Consider the following 23,414-nt stretch of genomic DNA (forward strand, 5'->3'; position numbering starts at 1 on the left):
TTTACCTAGTTAGGATTGGGTATCTCCTAATAACGAGAAAAAAAATAGATCATTATTAGGATTTAGCATCTCTTTATTAGGACTAAGTATCTCTTAAAAAAGTTCTAGTATATGAATAAGAATATTTAAGTTATGAGTATACACTCAGTATAATCTATGATGTCGTACTTTAATACCAAAATATATAGCAGATATCATGCAAAACATAACTATTTCATGTAACTTTACGTTACAGAAAACGGTCAAAAAGCAAACAATACGCAATGCTTACTAGAAGAGAGAGACATAAAGTAAGTAAGCTTTGCTTAGATGTGTTCATAAAAAGAAGGGGGAAAGAACGGCTAGTATTTTCAGTTAAAGCAGATTATAATGGCACATCAATAAAAATATGACTGCTTAATAAAGAGTTAAGTTGTAGCATGTTAATAATACGCCAGCAATGAATAACAAAGCAAGGCCCGCCCTGAAAATAACCCCGTACATAATACATGAATACAAAAAACCCGGACACGATACATGAATACATACATCCCGGACATAATACATGGACACATCAACCCCGCCCGGACACAATAAATAAATGCATCATACTCCGGACATATTACATGGTTACATCAATCCCGGAAATATTACATGGATACATCCAACCCCGTACACAATAAATGAATGCATCCAACTCCGGACATATTACATGGTAACATCAAACCTCGGACACAATACATGGATACATCCAACCCCGGACACAATACATGAAAACATCAAACCCCGGACACAATACATGGATACATCCAACCCCGGACACAATCCATGGATACATCCAACCTCGGACACAATACATGGATACATCAAACCCCGGACACAATACATGGAAACATCAAACCCCGGACACAATCCATGGATACATCCAACCCCGGACACAATACATGGAAACATCAAACCCCGGACACAATCCATGGATACATCCAATCCCGGACACAATACATGGATACATCAAACCCCGGACACAATACATGGATACATCAAACCCCGGACACAATCCATGGATACATCAAACCCCGGACACAATACATGGATACATCAAACCCCGGACACAATACATGGATACATCAAACCCCGGACACAATACATGGATACATCAAACCCCGGACACAATCCATGGATACATCCAACCCCGGACACAATCCATGGATACATCCAACCCCGGACACAATACATGGAAACATCAAACCCCGGACACAAAACATGGATACATCAAACCCCGGACACAAAACATGGATACATCAAACCCCGGACACAATACATGGATACATCAAACCCCGGACACAAAACATGGATACATCAAACCCCGGACACAATACATGGATACATCAAACCCCGGACACAATACATGGAAACATCAAACCCCGGACACAATACATGGATACATCAAACCCCGGACACAATACATGGATACATCCAACCCCGGACACAATACATGGTTACATCAAACCCCGGACACAAAACATGGATACATCCAACCCCGGACACAATACATGGATACATCAAACCCCGGACACAATCCATGGATACATCAAACCCCGGACACAAAACATGGGTACATCCAACCCCGGACACAATACATGGATACATCAAACCCCGGACACAATACATGGTTACATCCAACCCCGTACATAATACATGAAAACATACACCCAGACAAAATCCATGGATACATCAAACCTCGGACACAATACATGTATACATCCAATCCCGGACACAATACATGGTTACATCCAACCCCTTACCAAATACATGGATACATCCAACCCTGTTCACAATACATAGATACATCCAACCTCGGACACAATACATGGTTACATCAAACCCCGGACACAATACATGGTTACATCCAACCCTGTACCCAATACATGAAAACATACAACCCAGACAAAATCCATGGATACATCAAACCCCGGACACAATACATGGTTACATCCAACCCCGTACACAATACATGAAAACATACAACCCAGACAAAATTTATGGATACATCAAATATCGGACACAATTCATGAAAACATACAACCCAGACAAAATCCATGGATACATCAAACCCCGGACACAATACATGGTTACATCCAACCCCGTACATAATACATGAAAACATACAACCCAGACAAAATCCATGAATACTTCAAACCCCGGACACAATACATGAAAACATACAACCCCGGACACAATACATGGTTATATCCAACCCCGTACATAATACATGAAAACATACAACCCAGACAAAAATCCATGGATACATCAAACCCCGGACACAATACATGGTTACATCCAACCCCGTACATAATACATGAAAACATACAACCCAGACAAAATCCATGGATACATCAAACCCCGGACACAATACATGAAAACATACAACCCCGGACACAATACATGGTTACATCCAACCCCGTACATAATACATGAAAACATAAAAACCAGACAAAATCCATGGATACATTCAACCCCGGACACAATACATGGTTACATCCAACCCCAGACACAATACATGGTTACATCCAATCCAGTGCTTAATACATGAAAACATACAACCCAGACAAAATCCATGGATACATCAAACCCCGGACACAATATATGGTTACATCCAACCCCGTACATAATACATGAAAACATACAACCCAGACAAAATCCATGGAAACATCAAACCCCGGACACAATACATGAAAACATACAACCCCGGACACAATTCATGGTTACATCCAACCCCGGACACAATACATGGATACATCCCACCCTGTTCACAATACATGGATACATCCAACCCCGGACACAATACATGGATACATCAAACCCCGGACACAATCCATGGATACATCAAACCCCGGACACAATACATGAAAACACCCAACCCGTACATAATACATGAAAACATACAACCTAGACAAAATTTATGGATACATCAAACCCCGGACATAATATATGGTTACATCCAACCCCGTACATAATACATGAATACAAAAAACAACGGACACAATGCATGAATACATACATCCCGGACATAATGCATGGACACATCAACCCCGCCCGGACACAATAAATGAATGCATCCAACTCCGGACATATTACATGGTTACATCCATCCCGGACATATTACATGGATACATCCAACCCCGTACACAATAAATGAATGCATCCAACTCCGGACATATTACATGGTTACATCCATACCGAACACATTACATGGATACATCCAACCTCGTACACAATAAATGAATGCATCCAACTCCGGACATAGCACATGGTTACATCCATACCGAACACATTACATGGATACATCCAACCTCGTACACAATAAATGAATGCATCCAACTCCGGACATAGCACATGGTTACATACATCCCGGACATATTACATGGATACAACCAACCCCGTACACAATAAATGAATACATCCAACTCCGGACATAGCACATGGTTACATCCATACCGGACATATTACATGGATACATCCAACCCCGTATACAATACATGGATAAATCCATCACGGACACAATCCATGGATACATCCAAACCTAAATAAAATACATGGATACATCCAAACCTGGATAAAAAAACATGGAAACACCCAAAGCTTGACAAAAAACATGGATACATCCAACCCCGGACACAAAACATGGATACACACAACCCCTGACACAATACATGAATACATAAAGCCCCGGACACAATCCATAGATAAATCCAAACCTGGACAAAAAACATGGATACATCCAACCCCGGACAAAATATATGGTTACATATAACCCCGGACATATCTATGAACACATCCAAACCTGGACAAAATACATGGATACATCCAACCCCGGAAACAAAACATGGAATCATACAGCCCCTTACACAATCCATGAATACATCCAACACCGGATAAAATCCATCGATACATCAAAAACTGAACACAATAAATGGATACATCCAACCCCGGACACAATCCGTGGATACATCCGTCCTGGACATAATACATGGATATATCCATCCCGCACAAAATCCATGAATACATCCATTCCGGACAAATCCATGGATTCATCCATTCCGGACACAATCCATGAATACATCCAACTCCAAATACTTCCACACCGGACATAAACCATGGATACATCCAACCCCGGACACAATACATGGATAAATCCATTCCGGACATAATACATAAATACATCCAACCCCTGACACAAAACATGAATACCTTCATCATAGACATAATACAAAAATACATCCAACCCCGGACACAATACATGAGTATATCCAACCCCGGACACAATACATGAATACATCCAATCCCGGACACAATTCATGAATACATCCATCATTGACATAATACATGAATACACCCAACCCCGGACACAATACATGAATACATCCAACCCAGGACACAATCCATAGATACATCCAACCCCGGACACAATCCATGGATATATCCATCCAGGACACAATCCATGCATACATCCACCCAGGACATAATCCATGCATACATCCACCCAGGACATAATCCATGCATACATCCACCCAGGACATAATCCATGCATACATCCACCCAGGACACAATCCATGCATACATCCACCCAGGACATAATCCATGCATACATCCAACCCCGGACACAATACATGGATACATCAACCCAGGACACAATCCATGAATACATCCAACCCCGGACACAATACATGGATACTTCCAACCCCCGTCACAATACATGGATACATCCAACCCCGGACACAATCCATGAATACATCCAACCCCGGACACAATACATGGATACATCCAACCCCGGACACAATTCATAGATACATCCAACCCCGGACACAATACATGAATACATCCAATCCCGGACACAATTCATGAATACATCCATCATTGACATAATACATGAATACATCCAACCCCGGACACAATACATGGATACATCCAACCCAGGACACAATCCATGGATACATCAACCCAGGACACAATCCATGCATACATCCACCCAGGACACAATCCATGCATACATCCAACCCCGGACACAATACATGGATACATCAACCTAGGACACAATCCATGCATACATCCAACCCCGGACAAAATCCATGGATACATCCAACCCCGGACAAAATACATGGATACATCCAACCCCGGACACAATCCATGGATACATCCAACCCCGGACACAATCCATGGATACATCCAACCCGGACAAAATACATGGATACATCCAACCCCGGGCACAATACATGGATACATCCAACCCCGGACACAGTCCATGGATACATCCAACCCCGGACATAATCCATGGATACATCCAACCCCGGACAAAATACATGGATACATCCAACCCCGGACACAATACATGGATACATCCAACCCCGGACACAATCCATGGATACATCCAACCCCGGACATAATCCATGGATACATCCAACACCGGACACAATCCATGAATGCATCCAACCCCGGACACAATCCATGGACACATCCAACCCCGGACACAATTTATGAATGCATCCAACCCAGGACACAATCCATGGATACATCCAGCCCCGGACACAATCCATGGATACATCCAACCCCGGACACAATCCATGGATACATCTAACCCCGGACACAATACATGGAAACATCCAACCATTGACACAATCTATGAAAACATCCAAACCTGGACATAATCCATGAATGCATCCAAATCTGAACACAATACATGGATACATCCAAACCTGGACACAAAACATGAATACATCAAACCCCGGACACAATACATGGATACATCCAACCCCGGACACAATCCATGAATACATTCAACCCCGTACACTATCCATGATTGCTTCCAAATCTGGACACAATACATGGATACATCCAAACCTGGACACAATACATGGATATCCGACCCCGGACACAATACATGGGAATATCCAACCCAGGACACAACCCATGGATACATCCAAACATGGATTCAATACATGGATACATCCCACCCCGGACAGAATCAATTGAAACATATAAACCTGGACAAAATATATTGATACATCAAACCCCGGACACAATACATGGATACATCCAACCCCGACACAATCCATGAATACATCCAACACCGGACACAATCCATTAATGCATCCAAATCTGGACACAATACATGGATACATCCAACCCTGGACACAATACATGGATATCCAACCCTGGACACAATCCATGAATACATCCAACCCCGGACACAATACATGAATACATCCAACCCCGGACACAATACATGAATACATCCCACCCCGGACACAATCCATGAATACATCCAACCCAAGACACAATCCATGAATACATCCCACCCCGGACACAATCAATGAATACATCCAAACCAAGATATAATACATGGATACATCAAACCCCGGACACAATCCGTGGATACATCCATCTCGGGACACAATCGATGGATGCATCCGTCCCAGACTCAATAAATCACTTTATCAAACCCCAGACATCATCCATGGATACATCCAACCCCGGACACAATGCATGGATACATTCAAAACTTGACACAATCCATGGATTCATTTAACCCCGGACGCAATCCATGGATAAATGAAACCCCGGATACAATCAATGGATACATCCACCCCGGACACAATCCATGGATACATCCAACCCCGGACACAATCCATGGAAACATCCAACCCCGGACACAATACATGAAAACATCCTACCCCGGACATAATCCATAGATACATCCGACCCCGGACACAATACATGGATACATCCAACCCCGGACACAATACATGGAAACATCCAACCCCGGACACAATACATGGATACATCCAACCCCGGACACAATACATGGATACATCCAACCCCGGACACAATACATGGAAACATCCAACCCCGGACACAATCTATGGATACATCCAACCCCGGACACAATCCATGGATACATCCAACCCCGGACACAATACATGGATACATCCAACCCCGGACACAATCTATGGATACATCCAACCCGGACACAATCTATGGATACATCCAACCCTAGACACAATCCTTGGATGCATCCAACCCTAGACACAATCCATGGATACAACCAACCCCGGACACAATACATGAATATATCCAATCCCGGACACAATCCATGTATATATCCAACCCCGGACACTATCCATAGATACATCCAACCCCGGACACAATCCATGAATACATCCAACTCCGGACACAATACATGGATACATCAACCCAGGACACAATCCATGGATACATCAAACCCCGGACACAATGCATGGATACATTCAAACCTGGACACAATCCATTGATTCATTTAACCCCGGACGCAATCCATGGATAAATGAAACCCCGGATACAATCCATGGATACATCCAACCCCGGACACAATCCATGGATACATTAAACCCCGGACACAATACATGGATACATCCAACCCCGGACACAATCCATGGTTACATCCAACCCCGGACACAATACATGGATACATCAAACCCCGGACACAATACATGGATACATCAAACCCCGGACACAATACATGGATACATCCAACCCCGGACACAATACATGGATACATCCAACCCCGGACACAATCCTTGGATACATCCAACCCTAGACACAATCCATGGATACAACCAAACCTGGACACAATACATGGATATCCAACCCCGGACACAATCCATGAATACATCCAAATTTGGACAAAATACATGAATACATCCAACCCCTGACACAATTCATGAATACATCCAAATTTGGACAAAATACATTGGTAAATCCAACCCCTGACATTCAACCAAGGACACAATTCACGGATACATCCAACCCCGGACACAATCCATAAATACACCCGTCCCGGACATAAAACATGGATGCATCCATCCCGCACATAATACATAATAACCATAATAACAGCCATCTAGGACACACTACATAAGTTTTTTTCACTCCGGACATAGTACATGATTATATCCCATCCCGGACATAATACATGAATACATACAACCCTGACCCAATCCACGGATACTTTAATCCCGGATATAATCCATCATTACATCCAACCTCCGACACAATAAATTAATACATCCAAAGCCGGAAACAATACATGAATTATTCCACACCGGGCATAATCCATGAATACATCGATCCCGGACCTAATCCAGGAATATATCTATCCTGGATAAAATTCATTGACACATCCATCCCTGACATTACCTCTGGATACATCCATCACGGACACAATCAATCGATACATCCATCCCCGACACAATGCATTGATACATCCATCCCAGACACAATAAATGACTTTATCCAACCCCTGCATTAAAACTTCCTCCGGATAAATTCAATGAATACATCCAACACTGACACAATACATGAATACATCCACCCTAGACAAAATCAATGAACACACAAATCCCGGGCACAATCCGTCATAAATGCGTATCGGTCATAATCCATGAATACACACACCCGGGCATAAAATCCATGTATATTTCCACCATGGACATACTCAATTCATCCCGGACAAAATTCATGGGCGTATCCACCCCGGAGATTATCCATGGATACATCCACCCTGGTCATACTCCAATACCACAACCATCCCGGACATAATCCATGTACACATCCAACACGTACATAATCCATTCATTCATCTATCCAGCCATTATAAACGAGTACATCCACCCCGGACATAATTCATGAATAAATCCACCCTGGGCATAATCCATTAATCTTCCACCATGGATAGAAAACATGAATTCATCCACACCTGTGAATTTCAATTAAAACACATCTACCCATGATATGGTATAAGAATACATCCACAACAGACATTATCCATTTAAACATGTTTTCCGGGCATTATTCAATTATACATCAATTCCGGGCATAATCCATTCATACATCCATTCCGGACATAATCCATTCATACATCCATCCCGGGCATAATCCATTTATACATCCATTCCGGGCATAATCCATGAATTAATCCATCCCGGGCAGAATCCATTCATACATACATCCCGGGCATAATCCATTCATACATCCATCCCGGGCATAATCCATGAATTAATCCATCCCGGGCATAATCCATTCATACATTCATCCCGGGCATAATCCATTCATACATCCATCCCGGGCATAATCCATTCATACATTCATCCCGGGCATAATCCATTCATACATCCATCCCGGGCATAATCCATCTATGCATCCATCCCTGGCATAATCAATGAATTAATCCATCCCGGGCATAATCCATTCATACATCCATCCCGGGCATAATCCATTCGTACAACCATCACGGGCATAATCCATGAATTAATCCATCCCGGGCACAATCCATTCATACATCCATCACGGGCATAATCCATTCGTACAACCATCACGGGCATAATCCATGAATTAATCCATCCCGGGCATAATCCATTCATACATCCATCCCGGGCATAATCCATTCATACATCCAGGGCATAATCCATTCATACATCCATTCAGGGCATAATTATTCATACATCTATCCCGGACATAATCCATTCATACATCCATTCAGGGCATATTCCATTCATACATCCATTCAGGGCGTAATCAATTCTTACACTTACAAACCGACCAAGCAGATTGCAATAACAGCGGTTTGTTTAGTTAAAAGTAGCAATGAAGTTTTAACTCGATGTTTATTCGACTAAGTGAATTGTACTTGGAATGGTTCGCATGGGAGTATCCAACGATGCAGAGTGTACTCCTAAACCTATCCATAAACATGCATCTGACAGATCCTCTCGTTTAACATTATCCGTTTATGGCGTCTGAAACAATTGAATCTTTACAAAAGCACGAAGTAAACTTTAATGTCAACGACATGAAAACAAGAAATACCGTTTCAACAATTTTTATAATTAAAAAAGAAGAACAGAGACGCTTCAACTGCTAGTAACAAGCCATCAATATGCAATAAGGATACCGCAGCATGGACGCAGTGTAGTCATGGGTAATAAAACAAGCTTGTTGACATCAAAACATTAAATTTAAAAAACGACATGAATCTCCATATCACGCAAGAATATAATAATGTCATCATAAATTCTAACTATAAACGTAAAATTCAATTACAGAAATTAGGAAACTCATGATAGATTGTTATCAAATTAATTTATTTCATTTTCAGTTCATTGCAGACATAGTTTTTAACCGTGATTTTTAAAAATGAATGTCTGGGGAAGGATTTGCTTGTATTCTTTGAGAGATAACACATGTAGGTTGTTGAAGTTGCTGTCCGTGATAATTCTCTTCCCCCACGTCATGAACTGTATTTATTAAGAGGAAGGCTACGTTCTAATTAGGCCAAAAAAGATATACTTGTGTTTCCAGTAACGTGGCGAAAAAAATAGGGTCGGTCCGGGAATTTCTTTCTTCTTTTTTTTACAGTTTCGATTTCATGCAAAATTCTGTTGCAGCATATCAATTATATTATATCCAAGCTTTCCATAAGTAACAGAAAGTCAGAAAAAACAGCATTGTTTAATGTCTGAAATCATTTCCTTGCCTAAGACGATTATTGATTATTATATTTTTTCGATCGAATGGTATTTTCTTACCAGCCTAGACGAAATCCTGGCAATCAAATTGTATCATACGGTATCCAACCGACCGATTTAAATACAAATCATAGCTACGCGCCTTTGATCTTATTACCGCTCGTGCTATGACGTCACAAATTGTACCGTTTGATCTGCAGCCGACACATTCCTATACATGTGTTGTTATAACTTTCGCAGGTTTTTGTTTGGATTTCAGTTGATGGGACTTAAATTATGCGAAATAAATAAACATTGATAACTGCGGATACATTAATGTAACGAATAATGAAATGTGAACCTCGCAGTTAAGCCTGCATGAATTCGCAAAGCCTAATCGTAAGAAGCCTGCATGATATACGCAAAGCCTAATGTAAAAAAGTATGTTCTATTTTGGACGTGGATAAATAACAACGCGAACTATATCCTAAATATTTTAATTATAAAGACAGCAAAATGCGTCTCCTGTGATCAACCACGTGTTTGGGCCATAAACATGCGTTTGCCAATTTGAAGATATCGGACAGGGATCGCCGAACTCCGCCATTTTGTTTCCCTGTTGACAAAGCGTCTCGGTAATACATAATCAGGAATGAAAGTTTATATTCCGAGAACAGAGACAGTCAAACAACGAAAATAACGACGATATATTTAATTTATGATTTTTTTTACTTTTATACCTAAAAAAAGATTAGGGTCGGCGAGGAAAAAATAGGGTCGGTCGGGTTACCGGAAACACAGGTTTTTTTTTGGCCTTATAGGCAGTAACTTCAAAATATATTAAAACAGCTTGTATGTATTCAAAGTCTGTCTGTTAGACCTTGTACGTCTCAACACGGTCTGAATTATTGTTTTTGGAGTTTCCGTTGCAGTGGAGGATCCAGAAGTTGACATTAGACGGGGGACAGCTCGGTGATATGCGTTGGGCTAATTATGGTATAAAGTGGCGTATTTTGGTGTAAATTATGCATGATGTCTCTACATATTGACATCGGGAATAAGACAAGTTTATTGGGACGTACGCCTGTTGCAACCGCCCCTCCCCCACCCCTGAACCGCTAGTACTTTGTTACTCCATTATCACAATACCTATTCCTCTGACGACACATTAAACTCTTGGATTTTACTTCCTTGTTAACTTACATTCGACTTGTAACAATCTCTTTATAAATCAGTAATATTAGCCTGTATGATGGTATTGTAATAATAAGAATGCACTATAAGAAATCAATGAATCGGAAATGAATGTCGCTGATTAATTAAACCACATTGTAATCAGCATCACATGGGGGAGTGATATCACGTGAGTGAAATGAAGTACATGGTATTGAACCGAATATGACACCGTATCAACCCACTTAAACCAGCGCGATTACGCATAGTTGTGTGTGGTTTACATGAGGGATATTACAATATGATACCAGCTATTTGTAAGTTTTTTTTTATTTTTATAAAAATGCTTAAGAAACACAAGCGCTAAACGTATTGAGATAAATTTGATATATGATATACTAAGTACTGTATAAAACGCTTAATCTCATATCAGTAGCCTTTTCGGTAGTTTCGATATTCAAAATACAGATAGTGTCTATCAGAATGTCGGAACGTCACACGTATTAAATGATATTATTAATTTAGTTGTTTTTTTACTCAATGCAGCTGTGTAAGTAATCATTCTCTGTACACTTATAGCATTACGTTAACGCTGAACTGACCGGAACTCTGTACACTTATAGCATTACGTCAAGGCTGAACTGACCGGAACTCTGTACACTTATAGCATTACGTCAACGCTGAACTGACCGGAACTCTGTACACTTATAGCATTACGTCAAGGCTGAACTGACCGGAACTCTGTACACTTATAGCATTACGTCAACGCTGAACTGACCGGAACTCTATACACTTATAGCATTGCGTCAACTCTGAACTGACCGGAACCAAAACAAAATACCTCCAGTCAGAGAAACAGAAAGCTGAATCCCGGCCAGTTGGAGTTGGAGAGGCCCGGCCGCATGGCAGATATACAAGTGGACTTAGAGGTAGGTGAGGCCCGGTCGCTTGGCAGATCTCCAAGTAGACTTAGAGGTAGGTGAGGCTCGGCCGCATGGCAGATATCCAAGTGGACATAGAGGTAGGTGAGGTCTGCCCGCAAGGCAGATATCCAAGTGGACATAGAGGTAGGTGAGGCCCGACCGCATGGCAGATATACAAGTGGTCTAAGAGGTAGGTGAGGCCCGACCGCATGGCAGATATACAAGTGGTCTAAGAGGTAGCCTGTCCGCTTGGAAGATATCAAAGTGGGCTAAGAGGTAGCCTGTCCGCTTGGAAGATATCAAAGTGGGCTAAGAGGTAGGCGACGCGCGTGTTTATGTGATGGTCAGTTTAAAACACATAAGTCAAACATATTTTTCTATAAACAATTGTGTTCAAAATAATTTTTTCTCTGTCAAAAGTATCCTCTCTAAATTTGATAAACGCTGGTATGACAATCACAATGAAGAAATATTACACTCGCTGTACCAGTTGCTAAAATATGTTATTTATGGTTACCTGGCCATGACCCAATTTCATCTTGATATCTTTGAAAAGGTATTGTTAAAAAGAGACACAAATATGTAAACACCTTTTCACCTTGAAATATTGCAACGTCTCTTATTCGACTTACTTTATATGGAATAAAGAACAACAATATAAAATGTTATTGCTATATTTATAATGATATTTTAGTCATTTATTTTACATATATATAATCAGTACGTGCCATACCTGTGTAATTTATTCGTACATTATATGGGTCACAATAAATCGAAATCTAACATTATCGCCAATGGCTCGATACAAATATAATCTAGTTTGTTCATCGAATATTTTCATAAGCTTATTACTTATTTATACGCTATTCCATGGTAAAATAATATGAGCATATGTGCATCGGATATAGAACGTTAGTATAAGGATACAGTGGAACCCCGTTGGCTCGAGCTCCCAGGGACCGGCGAAAATGCCTCGAGCCTCGACAAATTCGAACCAAGCGGGAATGCTTACCTTCAGTAAAAATAAATAACTCCGTTCGAGCCAACGCAGAATTCGAGCCAAGCGAGTTCGACCCAACGGGGTTTGACTGTACATCAGAGGATGAGTTAACATCTATTTGATTAAAACATAACACTTACAAATAACTACAATCTGGAATAAATTTGATTTAAATCCTTAAAGTAACTATATACCTTTGCATTAGCTATTCTGTCCTATACAAACATAAGGGAAACAAAATATCTGAGAAGGAGAACGTGTTTGAAATATTTTCGATCAAAGAACTAAAATAAACGACTCATCCAAGTATTCATTTAGGCATAGCACTACGATTAAACAGAGAGACAAACAGTGATTCAATCCAAGTTGAACAAGAACTTAAAATTTATATACAGGCATTCATAACTTACTGTTTTAAACATTGACTTGAATAATACGCATTAAATTACCTAAGGAATATATATAACTGAAATATACGTTCATATAAACCACAAACTCGTATCATTAGCTGTGAAGTATGCTGTTATATGGATTAAACTATCATTATTAATCTTATTTCACAGCCTTTAAAGAAGTAATTGTTTTATTACATGAGCATTATTATCATATATATGGTTATGTTTGAGTATCCCCTTGTGGTTATGTGGGCTGGTAATCAAGACAAGTTTATTTTAAATAGCGATATGCTACCACGTAAACACCTTCACATTGTAAAATGTCAAGTTCATGGTTTTCTGATATTCCATACAATAACGATGATCATTATATGGTATATCATATATCATCGATGCACCAGGGGTATATTTTGCCACAGTTGAGCAATTGTCAGAGGTTACTGATGAACTGTCATATTACGATGTTGAAACAAGTTAAAACAATGTCTATTCTATTATGTTTGAAATAGTTTAGGTATTATTATTTATGGGTTACAGAGCGGGGTGTGTGTGGGGGGAGGGGGTAGCAGAGGGTGCGAGGGAGGGGGGAAAAACATCGCACTGAACACCTATGTATGTGTTGTATTTGTCGTGTAACTATCATGTAGTTTTCAAACAATTTCTAACATATACAAACTTTAATGACCATATGGTTAAACATTGTGTTTAAAAATTAATGCATTAAAGTGGCACTCTTATTTAAAATCAATACATACACATGTATAATAAACATACATTTTGAGTGATAAGCCTTTAATTACTTACAAAATTATGCATTTATGGAAAATATTAATAACTGATAACAAGATTGTAACCGTGTATTTAATAACTGAAAACGCACAAATATTAAATGACTGGTGAGTCCTAAAAGATTTACAGTGATCAACTGTTTTCTCATAAGGTGGAAATTCCCATGTTTGCTGCACCTTTCTTTCAAATTAAAAACGGTCTCCTTAAGAACCATTGTTTTCGATATTTATTCATCCCTTTCGGTAAATTAAAACAATTGTATAAATTGTGGTGCATCTTTTTGGGGATTAAGAGTGCATCTTTAATGTTGAATGATAAACAAAGTGAACTACATGTGGTCGACGATACGTGCGCTTGCTTATTGTGTCGATGATTAGGTATGCAATGTGAGTGATATACACGCATGACACACGCCTGATTAATAGAGCGAATCCGTCACACTTCATTATTTGGTACGTTTCAAAATATATATGTTTGTAAAGTGGCTTTATTTGTTATATTGACTATAATTGGCTATATGTATAGTCTATAAATAAGAATCGAAAGGTAATCTTTATTGATCGTTACTTTTAAAAGTTTTAATTAAAATAAATGACTGAAAATAAAGAAGAGGTTTTAATGTACACACAAATAATTTAAGAGTTTAAAAGATTTAAACGCGTTGATTAACAGATGAAAACACTGATGTTTGACGACTCATACAGCACTTGCTTAATACATGTTGGGCTCTTTGTTCTCTATCGAATTGTGTCGGGTCGAGTCGCGTTATTCGCGTAGCTTGCCATTTTTGTGTTTGTGAATTTTTTAAACAGACGCGTGTTGACCATCTCGGTCTAATAGTGTTGTGACTGCTATGCGTAAGAGCTGTGTCATTTAAACACATGTATGTGGTATTGAACGCTCACAAAGGATTTCCTTAAACGCCATATAAATGTCCGCCATATATCACCGTGCTATATTCCTTGTGCGTGATTATTGATTTGTACATTAACTATTGCCATTCAGTCGATGGACGTGGAGAAGATTGGAGGTCTCGGGATCGTGACATGCGCAGTGTTTATCGTGGGGGAGATAGCCGGCTCCGGGGTCCTCGCTCTCCCAGCCGCAGTTGAGGGCTCAGGTATGGTACCAAACGACAAAAACGACAAAACCAATTTATACTAGTATTTCAATAAGTGAAGTTTTACTTCCTATGACGACAGTTGGTCGATCTAAGGTTCATATGATTTATGATTTTTACACGGAACGTTAATCATTCGTAAGTTATGGTTTAAGTATTTATGTTTTTACACTGAGAAACTTTAATAATATTAGAGGTCGTGCTCTACAAGGACACATATATAAGTTGTTCTGATACAATGTTAATCGTAAGCAATCGTATATTAGGGGAAAATCAGTGTACATACGTATCGATAATTATATGTCTGTAAATCTTAAAAAAATAAATAAACGCATTCGTACAAATGCGTTATAAAATATATTATGATTACACTATTTAATACGTTTCTGATTTGTCTGACATGTCGACCTACTGCAATTCTCCTGATAGCACCAATAACAAACCATCAGAAGGAAGAAGTATCGGCAAGGCTACTCCGGCCAATTTTGCGTTAAAATATGTCTTTTAAAGGAAATAGCATAATTCTAATCATCTGTTTTAGGATGGACCGGTCTCGCCTTGATGGTGTTGTGTGCCCTTGTGTCCGCCTACACCGGAAATATCCTGGGGAAGGCATGGCTTATTGTGCGGAAAAGAACGCCTGAATACCAGACGGGTCACGTGAGGTATCCATACCCCGCCATTGGTCAGGCGGCGTTTGGCGTGTTCGGAAGGTGTGTTTAATTTATTTTAGATCAACGAAAGTTCAAACAGTAATATTTCTTTATTCCACGATGTGTTTTTTTCATGTCAAGCCTGTGCTAATTATGTTTTAAGAGTGTTATTAATGAGATCCCCCATGCTGAAAATAACATAATACAGAAAAATAGCTTCAGTTTCCCAGAATACTTCGAATACAATATTGATTCAAATGACATATCTTCGTGACTCTTAAAGTGCTGGTTGGCATACCTTGCTGTCGTTTGTTTATTTGAGTTTATCAAGGTCTGCCCGCGCCCATTGGCTGCATTATGGCTTGACCCCGCCGTGACGCCATCACGTCTTAAATTGTGTTTAAATGCCATAAGTGACATGAGATAGAATTGACAGCAATTCGCAGTCAAATCCAGACATCGGAAGACTTGAATAAACAGAGTGAGATACAAGAGATTCGGGTGCGATACCCTTGCTCTTTGCGAAGAGACTGCTTGGTTCTTTAACGTGCTCGATGTAAAGCACCGATACACGGGATACAACTTTCCTGGGTTGAACCAGTACTGAGTACACCCCGTTTCCAAGCACTTCCCTTTAAATGCCGAGCGCCATGCAAGGGAGCTACTTGTACCAACTTTTAATGTCTTTTGGTATGACGCGGCCCGGGATCGAACCCACGATCTCCCGCTCCGTAGGCGTCGTATCTGTTTGTTCGACCATGATGCACCATTCGATTGTCGATTGTAACCATGCCCCCGTCCAGGTCCGGAGGTATACCAAGGAAACGGGGGAAATGGGCCGTGTTTTTACCTTACAGGTGGCCGCGCAGTGCTGAGTTAATGCGGTGGTTTTGTTTTCGCGCCGAAAATAGCGGGAAATGGGCCTTACCTAGGATGTCCCCGGGTGGCGGGGGCATTTGGCAGGGATATTACCAGCAGTTTGTACCCACAGGGCGGGGATTTTACCAGGGATTGACTGGACCGAAAGTCAAAGTCCCCGCTATTCCCCGGACCTAGGGGACATGGTTACAATTGATTAGTGCATACTCAAGAAAAATACCAACACGAACATATATGCAAATTGTAGTTTACTCCGAATGATTTTAAAATCGAACATTTTTCACTCAAATGATGGGAGAAGTATATAATGATGTAGTCACACTATGACGTTTTAAATGGTATAAAAATCATAAAAACATCGAAAATTCTACAGCATGAATACATTAGGAATGTGCATAACGTTTTGAACATATACATATCGACTGTTTAACCTATAAGTAACTTTTTACTTACACATAATGACATCATATCACAGCGTATGGCAAGCGTATGGCCAACATTCTTGACTTATGCCCAACGTATGCGTAACTAATGAAAAACATAGCGCCCACGCTCATGTTACGTTCTGCATAAATACGGCGCGGTTCTCTTCGGTACCGCATTTGATCAGACTTCAGCGAGCTGCCCACATCAAAATGGCTCCCCCTAAATGAAGAAAACCTCAACAAAGAAGTCGCAAGGAGCCGAGATAGAGGAAAGAGGAGCCAATATATGCCCAACCATCATCCTCAACATCAGCGCCCAAAGCCGCCGATCAACCTGTGCATAATCTCCATGCTGTGCCCCAAACCGGACGTTCACAGTCAACTCGCTCTCCATCTCCTCCTTCCGACGATGGTTTCCGTGCCTCCCGTGCATCTTCTGTTGACTCTGTTGTTGCAACAGTCGCCTCCATCTCCCTCACTAGTCTGATGACAAGACCAAACAAAGAGTAGGGCCAAGAATATTGCGTGTTCTCTGACAGACCCCATTATAAACAGGAACAGCAAAACGCTGATAAAACGCCAATAATACTTTACTTGTACGACTGTTACGCGTTCATTAAGTTACTCCGTCGTCAGACTTACGCCTAATACGTCAGAAAACGTCAATATGCGTTTGGGGTACGTCAACTATAGATAAGGTATGGGTTAGAAAGATGTTACTCGTAGGTTATTAATAAGTTAGCTGTACGATACACCTTCATGCCAACGTATCTCGATGTATGAGTAACCAACCTACGTATGTCTAGCGTATGACTAGAGCATCCATAACGTTTGCCTAACGTATGAAGAAGACGTCGGCATGCACCCAAAACCTGTGTGCATGCATAACAATTTATGTTCCTCCTCTGCGTACAACAATATATGCCAGCTAATACCATATGTATTTGTAACCGCAGCATTTAAAAGCAGGTCATACCTTTCAGTTTTGCTTCAACAAAACGATACTTGGAAACCTTGTGTCCAAAGTTATAATGTAATCGAATTCCAGGCAAACAAAAAGGGAATCTAACGAATTTCCATATCATAGATTTTGACAGTTTCAATTGTTTGAGGACATAAAATACTAATGTAAAACGCAGTTGGTGACGTATTTCAATTACAATTCTAGGAACAGAGTATTGAATCTTTGTCTCAAATTGCTCACTTGACAATCCTAGTTAGCATTGTGTGTGTTGAAAGACGATGTGTGGATGAAGTTATCATGCTTTAGTTTTATAAAACTTTTAATAGTGACAACATTCTTCAATAGTGAATGTCGATTTAATAACAGACGTAAAGCCACATGCATAGTGACGTCAATTACTATTTCTGCAACCAGGCTTTTGATCTTGTATTAGAAGGGTTTCATGGGCACATATACTGCAAACACATCACAAATTAAATTTTCTGATACTGGAAGATTGCAAGATAGGTAATTACCTTTATTCTGCCCTGTTATTGATGGGATAATTAATCAACTGTATCAACCAAGTATACAGCTTCTCTTTCAGGATTAGGAATTAATATATAACTTACGTCTATTATTTCCGCTCCGTTAGAATTAGCCCAATAAATACTAACGACCATAGGGATTAAATCTACGATCTAACGTCTATTTTAGCTCCTTTAAGACAAGGTCAATTCATTCTACCTCTCACGAGGAATTTATCAACAACTAAGGTCTATTATTTCGCCCTGTTAGGGTTAGGTCTTTTAATTTCACCGACCAAGAGGAATATTAACCTTAAGTAAAAGTAAATCTTTTAGCTCAGTGAGGACAAGGTCAGGTAATTTTACTGGTCACAAGGAATTAAACTACAACTAACGTCGTAAGGTTGCGTTAATTTTGTGTTTTCCAATTTGACAATACATCAGTATATTTCATCAGTGAGGTATAATTGATATATCGTACAGCATAATCACTCACTTTCTGGAATACGTGGCATCTTTTACTGTTTAAATCATAAAAATGAGAGAGCACAAAACAATTTCTATGTCAACAAATGTCCCTTTCGGAAAAGCCTGTGGTCATCAATTATTAATTGGCTCTGTAGTGTTCATGGTATTATTAAATGCGCTAATAAAACTTAATACAAATTTAGGAAAAAGAAAGGGAAAAAGGACAACATCCTTGTTTCATCTCATGAAAAAATATTATCTATGGTGCTTATTCGATGATATATGATAAATATGCCATGTGCAAACAATTACTCTAAGTACTTTATTATATACTTCCAGACGCTTAGTGTCTATATCTATCGACTTCACGCTGTTTGGCGTGGGTGTCGTGTTCCTCATCCTCGCCTCCATGAACATCGGCAACCTTCTGGCGCCGTACTGGGCCGACGCCAACGCCTGCTATATCATGCCCATCGTCGCCTTCTGTCTGCTGCCCGTCGCTCTACTGGGAACGCCCGCGGACTTTTGGTAAGTTTTTGCAGATTGTCAAAAGTCATAGTATTAATTGTTTTATCATAGATTTTTTGTCTGTGACATAAGTTATGTAGAAAACAAATCAATTCGGTAACGAATGTTGCAATTAAAGCTTAATTCTATTTGTTCCAATTCAAACCGCAAACGCTTTGTGAATCAGTATTATTCAACATGCTTTCCGTCTTTTATTTGTATCTATCAGACTATGTCTTATGAATTTATTAGAAAAAATGGTTATTAGTTCCACTTCTTTTAACCGAGGGAATTGTTTAAACTCTAAGACACACATTGTAGTAATGATTAACAATTGCGGCATGGCAGTACATCTATATGAGTATATTAAGTTTCTACCTTGTCACAATAAATCTACTGCAGAATGGTCTTCCCATAACAAGCAAGTTGAACGTCAAATTGTAGATAGAACAATCAATCCCTTATGTAATTAAATGACCTCTGTATTCTGCACGTGTGTCGCGCTTCCCTTGCTCTACAGCAACCGTCATGTATCTAGTACCGTGCGTCTCTAGGTTTGTGGCGGTCGGAGCCACATGCGCCACGGGAGTGGCGTGTGTTATATTGGTTGTGCTGATCGCCATTGACGGACACCACCAGAAGGAAGAGGGCTTCGAGATCGTCCATCGCGAGGTGACCTTCACATCGTTTTCTGTCGCGTTCGGCACCATCTGCTTCGCCTTCGGTGGCCACCCGGCCTTCCCCACCTTCCAGGCTGATATGAAGAAACAGTCGAACTTTGGAAAAGCCGTGCTACTGGGATACTTTAGTAAGACATTGTCGGATAATATATTCGTAGTATCAATAATGTTTGAAAAAAAGCAATGAATAAAGATGATCTTCTGTGCTATAAAGAATCTCGATGAAACCCCCAAACATATTAAGAATTTTACAAGTCTCCGGAAAATAAGGAAGATGATAGGTATAATAATGTTAATAATGTTATTGTTATACATCCATCCACTACAGTTTTAACTATATAAAAGGGAGATAACACGGATATTTTTTCATTAAATTTTGTTCGTTGATTTACACCCCTTGACCAAAGCCCGAAGCTTGAACCTGTCTGAAAGATTATTTTTCTAAAGCACAGAATGCATGTAAACAACAATATACACATCTTACGGAATTGCACACGTATGTTCCAGTCGTCCTGATGATGTATTTCCCCGTGTCGCTGGCTGGGTTCACCAATTACGGTCATATAAAGGACAATGTGCTGGACACTGTCCCTGCTGGCGTCGCCCACACCATCGTGTCCATCCTTATCATTGCTCACCTCATGCTCGGCTTCGTCATCGTCGTCAACCCCTTCTGCCAAGAGATCGAACACCTTTGTAGGATACCAACAAGTGCGTACTACTGCCATTTATTTTATATAAAGATATTTTGGTGAAATGATTCGCAATGCTTCACGAAACGTAAATGCTATTCCTACGCACTTTCGTGCAATTTGTGTACCCATTTATGAATAAACGTTAATACAAACAGGCCGAAATTAAAATAATGGTCGTAATGGAAAGACCGCTAGTATGATGTTGAGGTATAAGGACAAAGTTTCCTTACGCATGCCGGGACAACCCGAACTGATTTAGCAGAAACTTACCGTCCCTAACTATTAATTTGTAAAGTGTCGTATGTTTTGATAGTCAATGTTTTTATCATTCAACATTTTAGTTCACTCTTATGACAAGTGAATACCTTTAGAGAATGGTTCTTCAAGCGACGACGTATTTGTTTCCCGCTGTTTCAGACTTTACGTACAAGCGGGTAATATCGCGGACGGCAGTGGTGGTGGCTGTGTTATTCGTTGCAGAGTCGGTACCCCACTTTGGCAACATCCTGGCACTGGTGGGCGGGTCAACGACGACATTGCTCGCATACATTTTACCCTCACTCTTCTACATGAAGCTCTGCAGACAGAAACCGTTATCCCTGGACGACTGGGAACCAGAGTAAGTTATCCGTTTTGTCAATGTTCATAAATGCTAGGTGTGTATTTACAAATGCTGCTGATGTTCAACACATGTTCAACAAATGAATTCAATGTAATAACTAGAAGATGAACCAGTACTTTACCTTGCTTCTCTGTACGACCTCGACCATTATCCCACAAAACAACACATGCAGACGGCAGTTACATTTTACTTTAGTTACAATTATATGCAGTTATAAACTTGTCACGATTATTAACAATTACATGCATTCTGTAACAACATATACAATATACACACAATTTCTACTGCGTTTATGCTTGTCCATGCGTAGTTATTAATGGTTATTTAGTGTCCTTTGATATAAATTAAAGGCTTTGCGTTTTTAATGTGGTATAAACCGTTGCCGTCAACCAAATGTCTCCGTCAAACCATTTCTATTATTACACTTAGATGAACTGTGATTCCAAAGAATATCACTGCCAACATTTCCGATTAATAACATTAAACGTTTAATATTGCATTTACCATATTATCGTTTTAAATAAGCAGAGCACTCGAGCATAACAAACCATTTGCAGTGTGAAAAAGTTTCACGAATTATCCTTTGCAAATGCAATATAAGTTTGTTACTGCAAATAATATTCCTAATAATAGTTTACTAATGCTTATCAATATCAGAATATTTTTTATTTTAAACAGTTTGTCTTAATCTATGGCGAACTTCATACTAACGTGTACATTATGTATGTATGACCTATCGCATTGCAACAATACATGCGTCCCATTATCTTACCAGACCGGAAGTTCCTCTTCACACGAAGGTTTTTAACTACGAGATCGTGGTTGTGGGGTTTATAGCGGGAATCGCCTCCACCTACTCGGCCCTGGAGAGCCTCATCAGTGACAAGTTCACCGTGCCATGTTACATCAGCCCGACCAGAGCGCTAGGAAATACTTGAGAGTTGGAACTTGTGAAACATTTGTCTGTGATATTGATATTATTAAATGTGTCATTTGCGTGTATTGTCATTTTATCATAGGATGTATTGTTCAATTTTACTTTTAAATATTATAAAAAATAAGACAAGTTTATTTTAAGGCACATCATTATATAAAATC

At 39.9% G+C, this 23,414-nt stretch overlaps 1 protein-coding gene across 4 annotated transcripts; it reads left to right on the forward strand.

The window, feature by feature from the left end:
• The first annotated feature begins 11,782 nt into the window (after positions 1 to 11,782).
• LOC128238973 (uncharacterized) lies at positions 11,783 to 23,312 on the forward strand. Of its 4 annotated transcripts, none has more exons than XM_052955346.1 (9): positions 11,783 to 12,007; positions 12,446 to 12,619; positions 15,803 to 15,917; positions 16,459 to 16,630; positions 20,152 to 20,340; positions 20,874 to 21,127; positions 21,507 to 21,710; positions 22,112 to 22,313; positions 23,092 to 23,312. In XM_052955346.1, exons 2-9 carry the CDS (start codon positions 12,593 to 12,595, stop codon positions 23,252 to 23,254), a joined length of 1,326 nt encoding a protein of 441 aa, XP_052811306.1. In that variant the 5' UTR covers positions 11,783 to 12,007; positions 12,446 to 12,592; the 3' UTR covers positions 23,255 to 23,312. The 4 variants fall into 4 exon arrangements, with proteins under 4 accessions (XP_052811306.1, XP_052811305.1, XP_052811307.1 ...); XM_052955345.1 differs by having other exon boundaries at positions 12,490 to 12,619; XM_052955347.1 differs by lacking the exon at positions 11,783 to 12,007 and having other exon boundaries at positions 12,437 to 12,619.
• Positions 23,313 to 23,414: the final 102 nt, after the last annotated feature.

The sequence above is a fragment of the Mya arenaria genome, chromosome 6, assembly GCF_026914265.1.
Source record: "Mya arenaria isolate MELC-2E11 chromosome 6, ASM2691426v1".
Classification (NCBI taxonomy): Eukaryota; Metazoa; Mollusca; class Bivalvia; order Myida; family Myidae; genus Mya; species Mya arenaria.